Here is a 17745-nt window from a genome sequence, read left to right on the forward strand (position 1 = left end):
GGGCACAAAAGGAGACATTGAAACTGGTTCCACACCTAATGCAGAGTTTGGGGCACATTTCCTGGCTCTTCTGCTGCTTTTTAGGCTTGTCAGCCACACTGTAGGAAAACAAAAATCATGGGAAATAAAAAAGACTAAGTAAAAATGGCATCAAAGCAAATGTAAACAAAAATACTTTTTTTTTTTTTTCAAACCTCTCTGGAACACCAGAGCAGGTACAGCACTCAATAGCATTTTGCCCAAAAACCAGGGGCTTGGATCTGCAAACCCTTACCATGATTTGGGGCTTTATCTCTACCTTATCTCCACCGAACAAGCAACCACCATCTGCCAGCCAAGGCATGGGCAAGGAATTCTGCTGGGCTCAGTGGAACACAATCTCATTCAGGGTCTGTCAGTGACCAGGGCCATTTCCTTTTTCCCCCCAAATGATGTTAAATGAGAACTTGGGTCCTCCCCCATGCCAGTATTTTCCCCCTTAAAAAATGTTTTAAGGAAATAACACATTATTCTGTGTCCCACATACTAAAACAGAGGAGTTTTACTTTCACAGTCATCATGGTCAGATGATATGGATAAAATTCTTCTCACATAAATAACCTCATCAGTCTAAATCTAAACTTTAGGTCCTATTTGGAGTGAAGGAAGAGAAACTGATGCTCCTGGGGAGCACCAGCCATTCCCCTGAACACCTGATGTAGGTGGGATGAATCCCTTGCTAAGACCCAGCAGCAGGAGCAGATAACACTGGCACAGCCAGAGCCCTCAAAGGATCCCACAAACATTTCCCAAAGCCTTGGCAGGGAAGCAAAGGTTAAAGACATGAAGAACCAGTGATTTAGAGGCACAGTGACAGAATTAATGAGGACTTCCCAAACTCACATCAGGTTATTCCCTGTGACTATTCCAAACAGTCATGACACTGAAGGCAAAGCCAAAAACCCCACCTGTAGGCAACAGCAGCCTGAGCTTTGCACATGTCTAAGCAGAAGAACTGAGTGGCCCTGCACACTTATCTCAGGCTCATCTAAACCTCAGCTGAGGCTGGATTTTCCCTCCCAGCTCTGCAGGCACTCTGTGCTCCTGCTTGTGGTGCACTTTCCTCTCCAGCCGTGCTGGCTCCTCTACTTCACCCAAAATGGGTCTGGAATTTGTAAGTGTGGGGGAAACAGCCTTTCCCAAGGGGAGATCTCCCTGCTCTGGGGTTCTGGGGGTCCTGACAGCCTGCTGGACTCTTTTGGGAGGTGGGAGCAGTACCTGGCCGCTGAGCCAGGAGCAGAGCTTAGGAAGAACGAGGGTGTGATGGGATTTGAAGTAGAGTGTGACGATCTGAAAGGAGTTTTCCACCAGTTTAAAAAGATTAGTTATCTTTTTAGCAAATTAAAGCTTAGGCCAAAGTCAAACCCAGGCATTCTCATACACATCCACTGTAGCTAACAATAAAACCACGAACACTGACACACAATTTTGGTCAAGAAATGAGAATAAAGAGATTTACCAAGATTGTTGTCCGTGAGCACTTCCTTGACCCTCTTGGTGATGCCATAGGTGTCCAGCTCAGGGGACATGGCCACCAGCTCTTGGATGCTGAGTGCAGAGTGGCCTGAGAGCGGCAGAGGGGTCGTGGATTGGGATTCAGATGCAGGTGGCTCACTGGATTCCTGGGATTTGCCATCCTTACTCGTCTCTATGGCAGGGCAGGGCTGCTGTACCAACTCAGTCAGGCTTTTCACTGATTCACTGGAACTCATGGGAGATTCAGGAGCAGGACTGCAACTGGCAGAAGTCTTTGGAGTACTTTCTGTAATTAAAAAAAGATAAAAAAGTCCCCACTTTAGCATAATTTTAATGTTTTGATTGCAGGATATTTAACTTTCCTCCTCATTTATATTCTACCTACTTAAAGAAATGCCTAAGTATGCAAAATGCTACTTGCTATGACTTGGGTACTAAAAAGCCTCTTTTTAAAAACAAGAATTATTTTCTAATTTTGTCTTGAGTCGTCTCTGATTTCTTCTAAAGACAAGATGTACAAATACAAATAAAAATCAGGAAAAACTGAAGTGCAATAGTCTGTAAGTTTGCACGCAATTTCCTTGGTCAGGAAATCTCAGTTTTGCTTGTCACAACATTTTTATATAAGGATGGTTTTAAAGCTACCATTCTAGACTGGTTTAAACTTCCTTCTTGTAAGAAACTCACTCAGCCACTATTTTGTTCTGTCAATGAGGGATTTTCTACAACTCTATCTTGAGAGTGTTATTGATTTCATTTTGTTTCTTATCACACACATCACATTTCTGCAATTCTCTTTGTCCAGAAATAACAAGATTAAAATACAGTTTGTAATTATGTTGTATTAATTAAAGCATTTGAGAATCCAACATAAAGATACCGAGTGGATCAGGAGACACCCAAATCTGTTACTGTGACACTTGGTTTAAAGGAAAGCTTTCCCAATCTGTTAATTTGCCAACAACAATAGGTTCTGTACAAAATGTTGTTTCCCCCCAATAAATTTATCTCTCACAGAATGTACTGACTGAGCTTATTCAGGGATTCCAGACATCTGAGGGTACAGGCTGAACCTTTTTTAAAGCAACAACACAGAGGCAATGTGGTTTACAAGAATCATTCAGGAGATAAGAGCACAAGTGATTCTCCATCCACAGCTTTTCCCATTCCTGTGGGGCTGCTTCCTCCTCCTTGCTGCCTCCCAGCCAGGGTTTATGGCATGGATTCCAGCCTCACACATCCCTGGGTTTGGCTCCAGCTGCCTGCAGGAGGCTCACACAGCTCTCAGCTGCACAAGGAGGAGCCCAGAGTTTTCTGAGCCCTGTGGTGCCACCACAGAGAATTTTCAGGTCCCATCAGGCAGTGGCTGCCAGCAAACCTCACTGGCTTTTGAGTTTGTTATCCAGAATATTCTCAGATCATTCCAGAGCATGCAGCCTGTGCAGCATGGAAACAAATCTCAAATGCTGAAGGAAAATATTGCCACAGGAAAAGTCAGGCCCAGTAGGAGCAGAGTGCAGAGAATAATGGTGTTTGTTGTTCAGGGTCCTGGGAGCTTTCCCATGCTGCATTCAAGAGCTTCCCTGACACACTCACTTCAAGTTGCACTCTCAAGCCTAAAAATCGGACTTTTTCCTTAGTGCTTTATGAGAGATGCAAAAGAGGAAGACAAAAAGTGAGGTGCATGTAAATCTTTAAGGTAAAGGGGATCCTACAAATCCTATTTTTTCTCTCTGCTCACCCTGGGTCATCATACAACTGAACAGAAACCCTGGGAAATGTTATTTCTGTATCAGGAGCAGCAGAGGAATTGTACTGTAAATTTGCCCTGATTCACCCATGCGAGGGACCAATTTGGCAGATCATCCATCTTGTTCACTGTACACTGTCAGGGATGCCATGAATTCCCCACATGATAAACAGATTTCTTCTCAGGTCTGTGTCCTTTAACCCACAGCAAGGTCAAAATTATGGCTGCCTAGCTAATAAACTGCACAGCACTCGTTCAACTTCCCTCTAATTTTGTCCCTTGTGCCAGCTTATACAAATCTTACTGAATAACTGGAGCAGCTGCAAATTTCCTATACAATTCCTCATCCGTGCACAGCGAGCCACATGCACACAGAGTGGGGAAAAAAGGACAAAATAATAAAAAAACCCTCAACAACCAAACCAAACCCAACCACACAGGACTAAACAAAAGCATTTCCTAATGCCTCCTTCTCCCTCTCCTTTCCCTGCCCAGCCTAATTATGAACACAACAAAGGTAATCTGTGTTATCATCTATCACTGAGATGCTCTCTGTTGCTCACATATTAGCTTATTTATTTTTTATATCACTCACCAAGAGCTTACTTGGATTTCATTTTTAAGACCAATCTGCTGCTCATTTACTCCAAAAGGTGGGATTATCTGAATCTAATTTTGGAAGGCAGTACAGATGACAAACTGCTTTTTTTCCCCACCAAAAGGCAAGTGTACAGTGATTTCAGGCAAGGCATTATGTACATGTACTACAAATAACTCAAAATATGTTCCCTATTCATTTTTAGCATTTTTCCCTTCTGGAAAAACATTTTCAAGATCACATAAATATTTGAGGAAAAGATCCATTATTTGGGACAGTAAATTCAATAATCAAATAATGCAAACATTTCCCGTTAATCTACTTAAAAAATTAAATAGACATTTAGAGTACAAGTGACTGCTGACAGAACAAAGGGGAAAATTGACTGTATTCACTATTCCAGATTTAACTGTCAATCCACAGCCATTTCACATGGTTTATGAAATAATTTGTCTGTATTCATTTCTCTCAAGTTCCTCACAAGACAAAGACACAAATTCAGGATATCTGAAAAATATACATTAAGATTTCCAAAGCAGCAATTGAACATTTCCAATGAAAACAATACACTGAAAGCTTATTTCTTTAAAACTTGCTCTTTTTTTTTTTTTTTGCTCTGAAGAATAACAATAACTTAAAAGCAATCCAGTTTCTTAAAAGTAACATTCACTGGATGTTTTCACATTTGTGTTTAAGGAGGAAGGGATCATTTTGTCCATATAAATATAAAGCTGTATTACAGAACAACCTGCAAACTCCATGGCCTCTATTTATTGATGGAATTATTTCCATAAATTCCAGGTAAACTTTCCTATAGCAAAGGGCTTTGTTTTCCAACAGCCTGCATCCAATATGAGAGGTGAAGTTAAAGCTCCAAAGCTTCAAAAATGAAATGCTGGAAGGGCTGGAGAGATCAAGAGCATCCCCAGTGACAAGGTCATTGCAGAACCTGGGAAATTTTCACTTTCAGGTAGCCAAAGACATCAGTGGTGCCCTGAGCTTTATAGAGGCTGGGGGAACAGGGTGTCCCCAAAAATGACTTTATGGGAAGATGGTGACCATCAGACCCTGCATGTGATGAAGACACAGCTTAACATGACATTTTAAATGATAAAAAACCCTCACAGTTACAGGCTGGTGTTGACAAATGCCATTAAAGATGCAAAGACATCAGAAATGCACTTAAATCATCCAAACTTTTGAAAATGTAAGTGAAACTGAGCCATGAAAGGGCAAAGGTTCCACCAGCACTTTTTACATTATTAATTCAAAATAAAGTCTGGGGTATAGGGAAGTTAAGCCCTTCCAAGTGATTTTATGGAGCATATTAAAATATGCAGCATGGAAAATAATAATCAAAAATGCAAATCAAGTACTAGAAGTGATGTCTGCAAAGATGGGCCAGCAAGCTGAAATGTTTGGCAAGTGGAACTGGGCCCCATTGATGGCCAAGACATGAAGAGAACCAAAGAGGAGCACTGGCTATTCCACAGCTGATCACAGAGCCCAGAGAGAGCCCTGCACTGAAGGGGAGCTTCCACACTTTGGAGGCAAATGCCTCTCCAGAAAGACAAATACACCTGATTCAGTCTGCCAGCACAGATATCCCTGCCTGGGGACATGTCACTCCTGGAGAGCACATGGGAATTATTCTTAAATCAGGAAATTCTTCCCTTTTGTTTTTTCCTACAGTATTAGAGAGGGATGCACAGTTGAAAAGGAGGATGTATAAATGAGTGGAAACAAAGTCAACATTACATAAATATCTCCTGTTTTCTTTTAAAACACCATTTTTTCTCTCTCTCTCACAAAATATATATTAAAAAAAAATATATAATATATATAAAATTGCTGCTTGAATGACCATCCAACTGCAAAAAAACCATCATCACAGCCTGCCCTTTTCCTCCCCAGCCCTTAGTAGCTATTTGGTAAGAAACTAAATTAACTTTAGAAACAATTCAGCAAATAGGTCTGGGGTCTGAGTATTTTACAAACCTGGCTGAGAACCATAACAAACTAACCCTGCTTTAATTACACAAACACAGAAATCTTTTGTAGTCTTGCATTCCTTGGCACAATGGATGAATCCAAATGCTGCTCTGGTCCCATCCATCCCCTACACCTTCCCCATAGCATCTGCAATGAAAGTGTCTTGGAAAATGTGAGCAGTCTGAAATCAGAGTTCTTGTCCCAGTTCATTGATCACAGGTGGTTTTCCTGAACTCCAGATCTTATTCTTCTCCAGCACTTCCCACCCCATGCTGGGGTCAGGTCCCCAGTACTGGATCCTGGAGCCTCAGCTGTTTGGCTATGCCACTAATATCCTGCAATCAGCTGGAAAGACTCCCCCAGCACAGTCCCAGCCTGACACCTCCCTCTGCTCTGCCCTGCCATGTGGCAGAGTCCCTGCAGCGTGTGAGGAACCCCAGGCTGTGCAGGATCCTCTCCTGAGCATCAGCAGGTCTGCAGGAGCTCAGGGGCATTTGGAACTGCAGGGCACTGCTCAAGGGAGACCATTTCTGTGATGCCCAGGAACTCTTCCCAAGCCCACAGGACACATCCAACAGGTGAAGCACAGCTCAGATCTTCAGCTGGAGGCTCCTTCTGAAGCTCAGGACATCTCAGATGCAAAGACCTGCAGGTGTCACCTGCTCCAAGCTCCCCAGAAGATCTGAGACATCTACAGGACGTGACACCAGTGCTGCTGTCTCCCCTCCAAGGAGGCATTCAGTGACACAGCAGTGCTGAGACACAGATAAGGTTTCACCAGTCCCAGAGGCGTCACGTCTGCCAGCACAGACAGATTCCTCCACTGCAACTTCTCCTGTGCATTTTCAGAGCTGCAGGTTTGCTGCTTTTGCTCAGACTCTGCCTCACCTCTGACAGCAAACTGGCTTTGCATCCAAATCCAAAGTTCAGAGATTTGAACTAGAGCATCTGAATCTGAAACCTGCTCTCAGTCTCTCCTCCCAGCACATCTGTCCATCCATAGAGACACCCTGCACTCCTGGAGCTGCTGGGAGAGTGACCTGTCCAACCTTTCCTGCTAACACAGGCTTAGCTAATAAACTGCTAAAGGATTCATGGGGAACAAGGTACAGAACATGGTGAAGCTGAGGAAGACCATGCAAAACACAGAAGGTATTCAGGGGCCTCTAAAAGGATTATGAAAAATATTATGTTCTAAAGACAGCAGGCAGACAACAGCTGCCTTAAGTTTCAGAGAGAAGTGGATTGAAAAAACGGATCCACTATAATTTTCAGAGACAAATCTCTGTAGTTTATCTGATCCACTATTTAAATTTCAATACACAGTCCTCTATCTGCAGTAATAATAACCTAAATTCCATTTAGTGTTCATTTGAGCAGTCAGGATAAAGTCATTTCTTATTATCTCCCCACTGTGTAAAAAACAGCTTGAAGGTAGGAAGTCAGCAAGCATTTTCACCAAAAAGTAATTATTGTAAGTGACATTTTTACTGCTGGCATGCCATAAGGCGAACTGCGCATTTGGAAGGACAAGTTGCTAAAACAAAATGACAGGGTACTCTGTGACATTCCAACGAGAACCCAAACATGATTTCACTGCTGTTTGCTTTGATGCACCGCTTTTCCCACTGTCCAAAGCTCTGCAGGTTTGTGCCAGCCCAGTCCAAGTTGTGTCCCGAGGAGCTGGGGGAACGGGCACATCCCACGGGAGCTGGGGGCATCCCGGGCTCTGCTCGCTCCCAGATCAGCACATCAGTGGGCAAGATGAAAGCAGACAAATGTGGACAGGAGATTTCTCAGCAACCTCTTAAAAGAGCATTTGCTACTTCAGGGCTGCATTTACCTCCTCGTGCAGATGAGTTAATGGACAACAACAGGCCTGGCAGGTTGCCTGAGATCAAAGTGTCTCCCACTGGGACTGGATTAGTTTCTGTTTCCCAATCTTGAGGCTGCCCATTCTATCCAATTTGTAGACCAAAACCTGGTGAATGCTGCCCTGAGAATCAGGGCCTGGTCACACACAACTGAGCAACATCCCCAGGACAACCCAGGTACTCAGCTTCCCAAGGTGTGAGAATTTCAGAGAGAGATTTCTTCCCTCCAACCTTCTGTCTGATTTTACCTTTAGCTATGTCTGCCTTTGCAGGGTCTTATCAGAGAATCACAGAATGGTTTGGTTGGGAGGGAGCTTAAATCTCACCCAGTTCCACCCCCTGCCATGGGCAGGGACACCTTCCACTATCCCAGGTTGCTCCAAGCCCTGTCCAACCTGGCTCCAGGGATGAGAAGAAATTAGCATTCTAAAGTTAACCTTTTAAAGCACCATAAAAGCAACTTTCCTCACTAACAGTGGGTGCAGCACAAGACTGAACTAGGCAGTAAAGCTGAACAGCACTTGTGGGAGAGCACTGCAACACATCCCTCTTCTGACTAATTAAAGAAAAGAGGCGTGAAAGCGCCTTCTCCCAGGTAGTGCTTTTGGTGGATTTACTCTGAGTGAGTGAACCTTGCCTAGTCACAATTTACAAATTGATGTGGCTCATGAAAATATGATCCTCCCTACAGTTATAAACTCCCCCAGTTGTGTGTAGGGAGTGCACAAAGCTCCCTGCAGTTTGCATCTCTAATGATGTCAAATATGTAGGTTGGTGCAGTCAGAGTTGTGAGCACTCGCTGGAGTTGCCACCACTCTGACTGTGGAGAATTTGTTTGTTTGTTTGCTTCATAAATGTTGTAACTTTGGGGGAAAATGTTATTTTGGGTCTTGGCTCAGAGGGAAATTTTATGTGGATGGGGGGAGGGATCAAAGGAAAAACCCCTTTAGGAAAGTGTGCAGATGTATGTGTGTCTGCACGGAAAGGGGAGGAACCAGCTTTGGTTAACTCTGCAATTACTGGGGCAATATAAAAATAAAGGTTCCCACTCTGCATATATATTAAGTGTCAGAAGCACATAAAACTGAATAATCAGGGTAGATGTTAGAATTACCTGAAAAAACCTGCTCTTGAGTCTTGCTGAAGGGTTGCTGCAATTTAAGTTGGATTTTCAATAATTGTTTTAGCTTTGCGCCTCTATTAAAAAAATGTGTTTTCAGCTCTGGAAAGCAGAAGGAGCTGGAGAAACCAGATGAAGTTGAGAAAAGAGCACGTAAATGGGAGCTGGTGATAGACTCATGAGGAGAGATTTACAGCTGGATGTTTAAAACTTAGAGAAGTTGGGCAACCAATTCTCCCTTCAACAAACCTGCAGCCACAAACGCCTCTGAGTTTTAGAAATCCAACTGCTGTGCCCAAAGCTACACCAAGGTCTATTTTAAGGCTACATAAAGTGAAACCATCAGACTTCTACTGTGTCAGGAGGACTGGGGAGCACAGATTGCTCTGAAGGATGTCTGGAATCTTGTGCAGGAAGATACAACTGGAGTCAGTCAGTTCCAGTGAAATTTATCCTGAGATCTGACTTTGGAGCAGACACACCAAGCCCTGACACAACAACACCCCAGGAGAAAACCCTCAGAGGAGAAGAATTAAGGGACATTTTTTGCAGTATTCTGTGGGGAAGATGAGACCTCTGTAAGCACCACTTACAATAAAACACAATAAAAAGAATGAGGAAATGTAAGAATTTTTTAGCTACATTTGGACACACAGTTGAAAACATCACAGCAATGCCCAGATTAGGCCAACAGCCCCAAATTATCCTATGATTCTGTGATTCCTGAGCAAAAAGTGGGATCTTGGCATTGAAAAGTGAATTATAATTTTTTGAGTTTTACAGATGACCCTTAACCAATAAAAAAACCCTTTCTAAAAATACACTATATTTTAAATTAGGTGAGTAATGGCAGAATCATGGCTGCTTTAAAAGATATTGCTCTACTCTGCCAACCTTTACTTAATATTCAGATTTTTTCTGTGTTTCCTTAACTTAGCTAAAAATCAATATTTAGAAATAACTGCTAGAAAATATTTTCAATAACCTTATTATTAAACCAGCTTGTGTGCAGATGCTTTATTAAGGATTTTCTGAATGCTAAAACAAATATGTCATGGAAGCAATCAATCAAGATGCCACAACCCCACAGTGTTGTATTTTTAGTATAATCAAGACAAACGTGTGCACAATATCTTTTGGAAAACAGAGTGAGAGCCTCCACAAGGAGGTTCTGCTGCAGTTTGTGGTGCCTTTGCTGACTTGCTGACCTTGTGATTCAAGTGTTAAACCAACCTGCTTGAATGTGGCACCAATTTTATGGCTGTTTGTTGTCCTCCTGTGTCAGGAGCCTGAGTGTGAAGGTATTTCCACACCCTCCTCTGAGATTTGAACCTGGTGCCTGCTCTGGAGCAGAGGCTGCAGCAGGATGCATATGTGCACTGTGCACTGCATTTAGAGAGATCTCCCCCACTAAACAATGTGGACATTCCCTTGCCACAGGCACTGTCCACATGGGATGGATCCCAGGCTAACGACAGCCCTCCCTCCTTCCTTCCTTCTTTTCCTTCCTTCTTTTCCTTCCTTCTTTTCCTTCCTTCTTTTCCTTCCTTCTTTTCCTTCCTTCTTTTCCTTCCTTCTTTTCCTTCCTTCTTTTCCTTCCTTCTTTTCCTTCCTTCCTTCCTTCCTTCCTTCCTTCCTTCCTTCCTTCCTTCCTTCCTTCCTTCCTTCCTTCCTTCCTTCCTTCCTTCCTTCCTTCCTTCCTTCCTTCCTTCCTTCCTTCCTTCCTTCCTTCCTTCCTTCCTTCCTTCCTTCCATCAGCACAGAGTCCCTGCACTCCAGACCCTCCTTTTTGGGTGCTGAAACAAAATGACATTTACATTGCACGCAACAATATTATAAAAGCTATTAAGGTACATTATTTTACACATCCTCATAATCTCTCCATACTGCTTTACTTAATTTGTGATAAAATTGTTGAGAAAGGGTACTTAATGTAGGACAGTCAGTAAAAGTAATTTATCATCTTCCCGCTTCGGTGCTCACGTTATCAGCGAACTCATTTTCTGCATTCATCATGCAATCAGCCTATTATTTGCATATTAATCAGGCAGTGGACCATGAAAGAGCTGCATCCCAGCCAAATGCTGCACTATCTCAGGAGGAACACTCAGTAATTATCATACATCAGTGTTATGATGTGGTAATTGATTATAACATCTTTCTGTTGCCCCTGGGGAGTCCCACTGCTAACCCAGCTTCAGGCATTCTGTGCAGATTTTTCTCTGAAAATTAGAGAAACCATTGCTGTCCTTTTATTAATGTTTTTTACCTTTACAATAGACAGCTCTCTGAGCATTTCCAAGGTACTTTTACCTTTTTCTTTCTTTTTATTTAATGAAACCTTCATTAGGGAAAATACCTGTCTTGAATCAAAAAAAGTAAAAAAAAAAACCAAACCACCAGTCATCCCAATCAGCCTCTCCAGAAAACCCAGTTGTGCTCATTCATATTTGTCCTCTCTCTTTCAAGGTCTGGTGGCTTTTTAGGTGCTGCTGTTGCTTATATAATGCCCTTCCCCATCAAGCACAACAAAATGTTGCAACTTCAATAGACAGTAATTGCAAAGTTCGCATAAAGGCAGTTAAGTTGCTTTATTTAGGTGCCAAATGAGAGGCTAATTTTGGTCCTCTCATAAAGGACAAATGAAACATCTGCCAGTTCAAACTTGCACTATTTTTAGGACCTGAGTTCCAGAGGGGTAAACCAGAGAAACAAACACTAACCACAGCTGTGGTTACACCGTGGTCAATCTCACACCTCCTTGGTGTGGGAACCCATCCCAGCAGCAGCCCAGGATCCCTTGGAAAGCAGCAAGGAAAGGGGAGATGGCTCTCAGAAGGGACCACCTCCTGCCAGAAAACAGAGCAGGATGCTTTGACAAGGGCATGGAGGGACAGAACAACGGGGGAATGGCTTCCCACTGCCAGAGGGCAGGAGAGATGGGATACTGGGGAGGAATTCTGCCCTGTGAGGGTGCTGAGGCCCTGGCACAGGTTGCTCAGAGAAGCTGTGGCTGCCCCTGGATCCCTGGAAATGCTCTAGGTCAGGCTGGATGGGGCTTGGAGCACCCTGGGCTAGTGGAAGGCGTCCCTGCCATGGTAGGGGTGGGACTGGATGAGCTTTAAGGTCCTTTCCAACCCAAATCACTCTGTGACTCTGTGAAAATCTGCCATCAGCAATATCAGTATAAATACTGAACATGTACTATCAGGCCTTTTTTACATTTCTTGTTGTAATTGTATTTTCTCCTTTCACTGGCTTTTTAATTGGCTATCTTTCTCTTTTCACTTTTATTTAAATTTGATCTCAAATCCACTTTGCTTTGTTTTCAATGCAAGTTGCATTTCTCATCAGATTTAAAATAATCACTGGATTCTTTCACTTGCTGTTTCTCAGGAAGGTTGTTGGCAACTTAAAAAACCCTACATCCCTACATGCATCAAATGAGGTGAGACAAATTCCTAAGTTTCTCTCACACCCTAATGTAAAGGATAGGCTGGAAAGTAACTTAGAAGACATTAATTTTCTGGTAGTATTCTTTTTTTTCATCTTGGGAATGATTTGCTATCAAGCAATATGTAATTCTCTAATCAGAACAGGCTGTTTATTTCCCTGTTTCAGAGCTGCTGGGTGAGGAGGATTTCCATCCCCATTAGAAGATGGAAATAACAACCCGCACATTTGGTGCTCACACACCTTTTCCCCAGTATTTTGGGAAGAAAATAGCCCATTATCTGTTCTTTGAATTGAAAGCAAGATAATTTTCACCCAGTGGAGGAGCATTTGGTAATTTGCTGAGCAGCAGTTGGGCTTTTGCCCAGGGAGGGCCGAGGGTACAGTGGCCATCTCCACCCCACCTACGGGGCTGGACCTGCAGCCCCCCTCTTTTTACCACCAGCAGCCAAAAGCCCAACATGAACTTCTGCCAGCTGCCAGAGTCTTCTATCCCCACCAGAAAATCATCTGCTCCCTTTGGAGAAGTGCCTTTCCAAGCTCTTGTGCAGCTGCCAGCCCAGGGGGGACAGAGCCCGGCCGTCACTGCGGCTCCTGACCCTGCCTGGAGCTGCACAGCCCCGGCCTCTCCGGGTGTCTGTGCTGCTCCAGTTAGGCTGGAATTTGCCTTTCCAATCTCTCAGCTCCTCGTTTTCCACCCAGCCCCTCTGTGGTTTGCAGTGGCAGCAGGGAGGGGGTGTGGGTCCCTCCCCAGGGGAGGCTGCGCGTCTCCGAATGCAGAGGGGAAGGAAAATGCTGGTAATTAATGAAGTGAAGTAATAAGTAATGAAATTAACAACAGTGGAATTTACAGAGCTCGACTACTCAATGACCATGGTTTCTCTCCCTGACTATGTTCCCTTTTTAGCAGCTCTCATGCTAACTGCTACTCTGTGAACTACCTGAGAAGCCTGAGGCAATAATGGTCAGGAAAGTTTCTTTTTTTTTCACACAGCTTAAAAAACATCTTCATTTATTAATTCTGCTCTTTGAAAATAAAGACTTTAAGGATAAGGCATTGCTGTGCCTGGCTCAGTGCTGCTGCAGAGCCACACCTGAACTCCTTGCTTGGGGATCTCACACTAAAGGGGAGTGAGTGTCAAGGACCCACATTCCCAAATTAACTACAGAAATAAACCTAGCTGCAACCTGACTGGGTAACTTCTCTAAAACAAATGCTAGGAGTCCACGACTGCACTTAGGAGTGAATTAAATTTGCCTTCAGAATCCAGCACAGGTCTCCTCTTTGCTGTATTAACAGGAACATTGTAATTGAGTCACAAGGAGTATCAGCCTAGAAAGCAGAGTTCACTCCCTTCACTCCCTGATTTTGTGTTTTATTTTAGCCCTTCTAAAAGCCCTTTAGCCCTTTTCACAGCCTAGGAGTATCAGCCTTGATACTCACAAGGAGTATCAGCCTAGAAAACAGCGTTCACTCCCTGATTTTGTGTTTTATTTTAGCCCTTCTAAAAGCCCTTTAGCCCTTTTCACAGCAAAGCTGCGACCACAGTGAGGACGGAGTCATCTTCTGCAAATTTAACCACTGGGTGGTTCCATGGACAGAAAAGAATACAACCAGGAGAGGAATTTCTCCACAAATACTATTTGCAAACATCACTGATGGAAAAGGAGCAGGGCTGTGGGAGGCAGCCTGGGCAGGAATCAGAGCCAATGTTGTGTTCAGAATCAACCTGAGGCACTGACTTCATGCTGCATTCCCAGGTGGCAGTGAGGTGCCTTGACAGAGATTCTCCTGGTTTTATTGATACCAGAAAGGCTGCCAGGGAGCTTTTCATGGTCCAAATGTCAGGGAAGTGGCACAGAAGATGGTCACACACATTACAGACAGACTATAACAGCTGCCCCTATGAGGAGCCAACTGAAACCCTATGGTTTGCAATCAACACAGCCACGGACAAATGTTCATGAGCCCAATCCCAAACCACACAGAAAGAATGAGGAAACTTCACCAGGATGTGCCAGGGTTCTCCAGGGATAAGCATGAAGGTAACTCTTTTAAAACCACATTTGCACCTAGCACAAAAGGCCACAACTTTCCCAAGTCCAAGACTCAATAATTGGTCATCAAACACAAAACATCTCTGCAAGGAATTCCTGCAGTCTGCTGTCTAAGCCATGTGATCTCCCTTCTCTTCCATTTCACAGACTACATTAACCACAAACATTTCATGTCATACATTTTTATTAACCTGGAATGCCAGCAAATGACTGCAAAACCATCTCTCTCTCTTTTTTTTTTTTTTTGATTCAACAACAAAAACCAGCTCCAATTTGGGAAGGCCTGTGAGCATCACTGCACCAATCACTTTGGTGATGTCACAGTGAAAGGATTCAGCTCTCCCTGTGCTAATCCCAACTGTTCTCTGGAGCACCATTGCACAGCTCTGCCCACCCAAAGAAAGCAGAAGAATGTAAGAAAAGATGATAAAACACAGGTAGATGGGGGTAAGGGCTTCTCCTTTGCCACCATAAGGCTACTGAGGTGTTCCCAGAAGTGCATCAGGATGGCGTTCCCACATTTGGGCTGCCAGCCTGAAACATGCTCTCTCCCTACTTTGTTTCTCCCAGAGCAGCCAACGTGACAGAATTCTCCTGGTACCAGCAAAATGGGAATATCCACTCAGCACACAATGAACTACCTGCCCACTCAGCAGCTTCTGTACTGGCCAATGGTACAGGAATCTGAATTACATAAATGAGAATAAAACGGATACCTGGCTCTGCCACCACACCCTGATCTCTCTGTTAATATGATAACAACACAAAATCATCCTGAGGTATTTCTGATTTGTGTTCCCAAGGGATGATAAGAAGTAATCTCCCCGTTGTTATTTTGAAAAGAAAGCTTTTATGCATATTTGAGTTGATCTAAATACAGTAGATCTCGGGTTTTTAAATCACCAGATAATACGCAATTATCTCAGGCTAGATTCTGATTTTGAAACAAGCTCTAATTAGCTCCCCATTTTATGCTGCTATAATCCTTTCTTCAACTCCCATGAGTGTTACTATTGCTAAGCAGCATGAGGTTAGGAATGATGGATGATACCCAGAAAGGAAGACAAACAAAAGGGAAATTCAAAATCCCCTGAGATCACCCGCAGCTGTATCGGCAAATGAAGATTTCCACATTAGGTCATAAGACGACCCTTACAGAAACACACACCAAAAAGGCACGTCTTCTTCCCACTGAGTATTTGCAAGCCTTTAATGTAGTATAGAGAGAGTAGATGTCCTTCACAGAGGATAAAGAAAAAAGTGAATGTAAAAATTCAGCTTTCCTGCGAGCAGCCACGGATGGAATCAACGGCACCAAAAAGGAAACTCTGTCTCAATCTCCTATAGATACGCAGCACCAACCCCCAAAATAAAACCAACTAATAAAAGCTGTGCACAGTACAAGTATTTAGAGAAATATCTGAGCCTTCTCCTGGCACATGGCAACTGTTCAAACCCACCCCGGCTCCCATCAGCAGTAATGCAACTAAATAAGGGCCAAATTCATCAGGAAAAAATGCTGATGCAGTTGGGTGACACTAATTCAACTTTTTTTTCCGTGTGATTTGGTCCATGCTTTTGACACATAAATCATTAAAAAGGCAGATTTACCCAAGGGCATTAGAGCATTTAGGTGGAAAGAAATACACAGAAAAAAAATGTTAGAAAAGGCACAGCAATACTATTTTTGACCACCTAGGGTACAGACACCATTTTTGTGTAAAACATGTTCCCTGAAACTTGCACAAAATCACCAAGCCTTGAGGAAAGCTCACAGGGAGAAAATACAGGTATATACCTGGTTGTCATTTTGGTATAGGCTGTTTTTTATAAAATTCATGAATACAGCTTCCAAAGAAGAAAACCAAGCTTGGCTTCCCTTTGCTATCTCAACACATATATAAACATATAATATATATATATGTTTATCCATTCATTGTATGAAACACTGATAGGCCCATCTGTCTACACGTGAAAATGGAAAATTACTGGACAAAAGGTGAGATTTTCATGAATGAGGTGTTAATCAAAACTTCATGATTTAGAAGTGTAGCTAACTGGGCCAGAAATCCAGAAAATCTTGCTAGTTTGATAGAATAGAGCCAAACAGTAATGAAAATACTCCCAGCTAATAAAAGTTTGAGTCGTTACTATGCATGTTGACACTCTGTACACTGAAGACCTTCTTGGCAAAGCACTCAGGAGCCACTGAGTGTATTAGTTTAATTTCACTTCTTTCCCTTCATGCATTCAACAAGTTCCCAGCCAATTATATTACATGGAAAAGGCTCCAGACCTTTCCTCGTTTCAAAATTGTTCTGATTAATTTCTGTTTTAAAATTACAAGTATGCAACCTTCTCTGCCTTGATTTTCCTGGGAAACGTCTCAGAAGACCAGAAAATTGGAGCTCTCTCTCTCTTTTTTTTTTTCTCCCTGCCCTGGAGTGATGGATCTTTCACAAATGCATAATTATTATTACCTTTTCCAAACTGTTTGCTGCATTTTTAATTACAGAACAGCTGCTAATAAAAGGAAATTACCAAACTGCCCTTCCTCATTCAAATAACTTGGTTTTTGCCCTTTTTTTCTGCCTGGTGTCACAACCTTCCTTATGCCTTCACATAGAGAAAGGCACCAAGAAAAGAACATTTTGTACAACAATTCTATTTTTAATCCTCCGAGAGGAGGTAGAAAAGGGCACGAGCCCATTTTCTCATTTGTAAGTCAGCTTTAAGGAATGAAGGAGGACAATCATCAATAACATGATTTTATTAGCTGATAGGAACGTGTCACCTCACAAAATATTAGCTCAAGGGCAGGAACTGACAAATGACACGGGGAGTGTGGGAGGGAACAAAATATCCCAGCAGCAAAACTGAACTTCCTGAAGGAAATCACTTTCAGCTCCCAGCGATCCCCCTGGGAATCCAGAGGGTGGCTGGATTTTAATACTATGGGCTTGTCTCTCCATCTTTTATAATTAGAGCTAGTCATAAATATGAAGATTAGCAATAACAATGCAGCATTTCCCAGCTCCTCTGATTTCGAATTCCCCCTAAAATGGCTACAATTAATTACTCATATTTTCCACGCCGTCTCAGGCGTTTGTAACTGTGACACTCTCGCACGGCATTGATGCCACAAAAAAAGTACTCAATGGCATGTTTTTAATGAACCATCACAGGAAATTTCCATGTTCCCTAAATGCTTGGCTATAAGTAACAATAGCCCTATGATTGCAAATAATTTTCTCCCATTTTGGTTTTGTTTTCATGGCTTGTTTTTACTGGGGGCATTTTTTTTTTCTTTCTTTTATGTATTTATTTTCAACTGTTCTCCTTAAGAAAAACGTGGACTGAATATCATCACGAATTTTCTTCTAGT

The 17745-nt window shown here is 42.8% G+C and overlaps 1 protein-coding gene across 2 annotated transcripts in view; it reads right to left on the bottom strand.

The window, feature by feature from the left end:
• CUX1 (cut like homeobox 1) overlaps window positions 1-17745 on the bottom strand; it is a 267458-nt gene that overhangs the window by 45503 nt on the left and 204210 nt on the right. Inside the window, exon 21 of one of the 2 annotated variants that reach the window (XM_084219334.1) lies at window positions 1499-1801. The exons of the other annotated variant lie outside the window; for it this stretch is intronic. Coding sequence (XP_084075460.1) covers window positions 1499-1801 — 303 coding nt within the window. The remainder of the gene's footprint in view (window positions 1-1498; window positions 1802-17745) is intronic. 2 annotated transcript variants of the gene reach the window in all.

Source organism: Fringilla coelebs (assembly GCF_963513975.1).
Source record: "Fringilla coelebs genome assembly, chromosome: 20".
Classification (NCBI taxonomy): domain Eukaryota; kingdom Metazoa; phylum Chordata; class Aves; order Passeriformes; family Fringillidae; genus Fringilla; species Fringilla coelebs.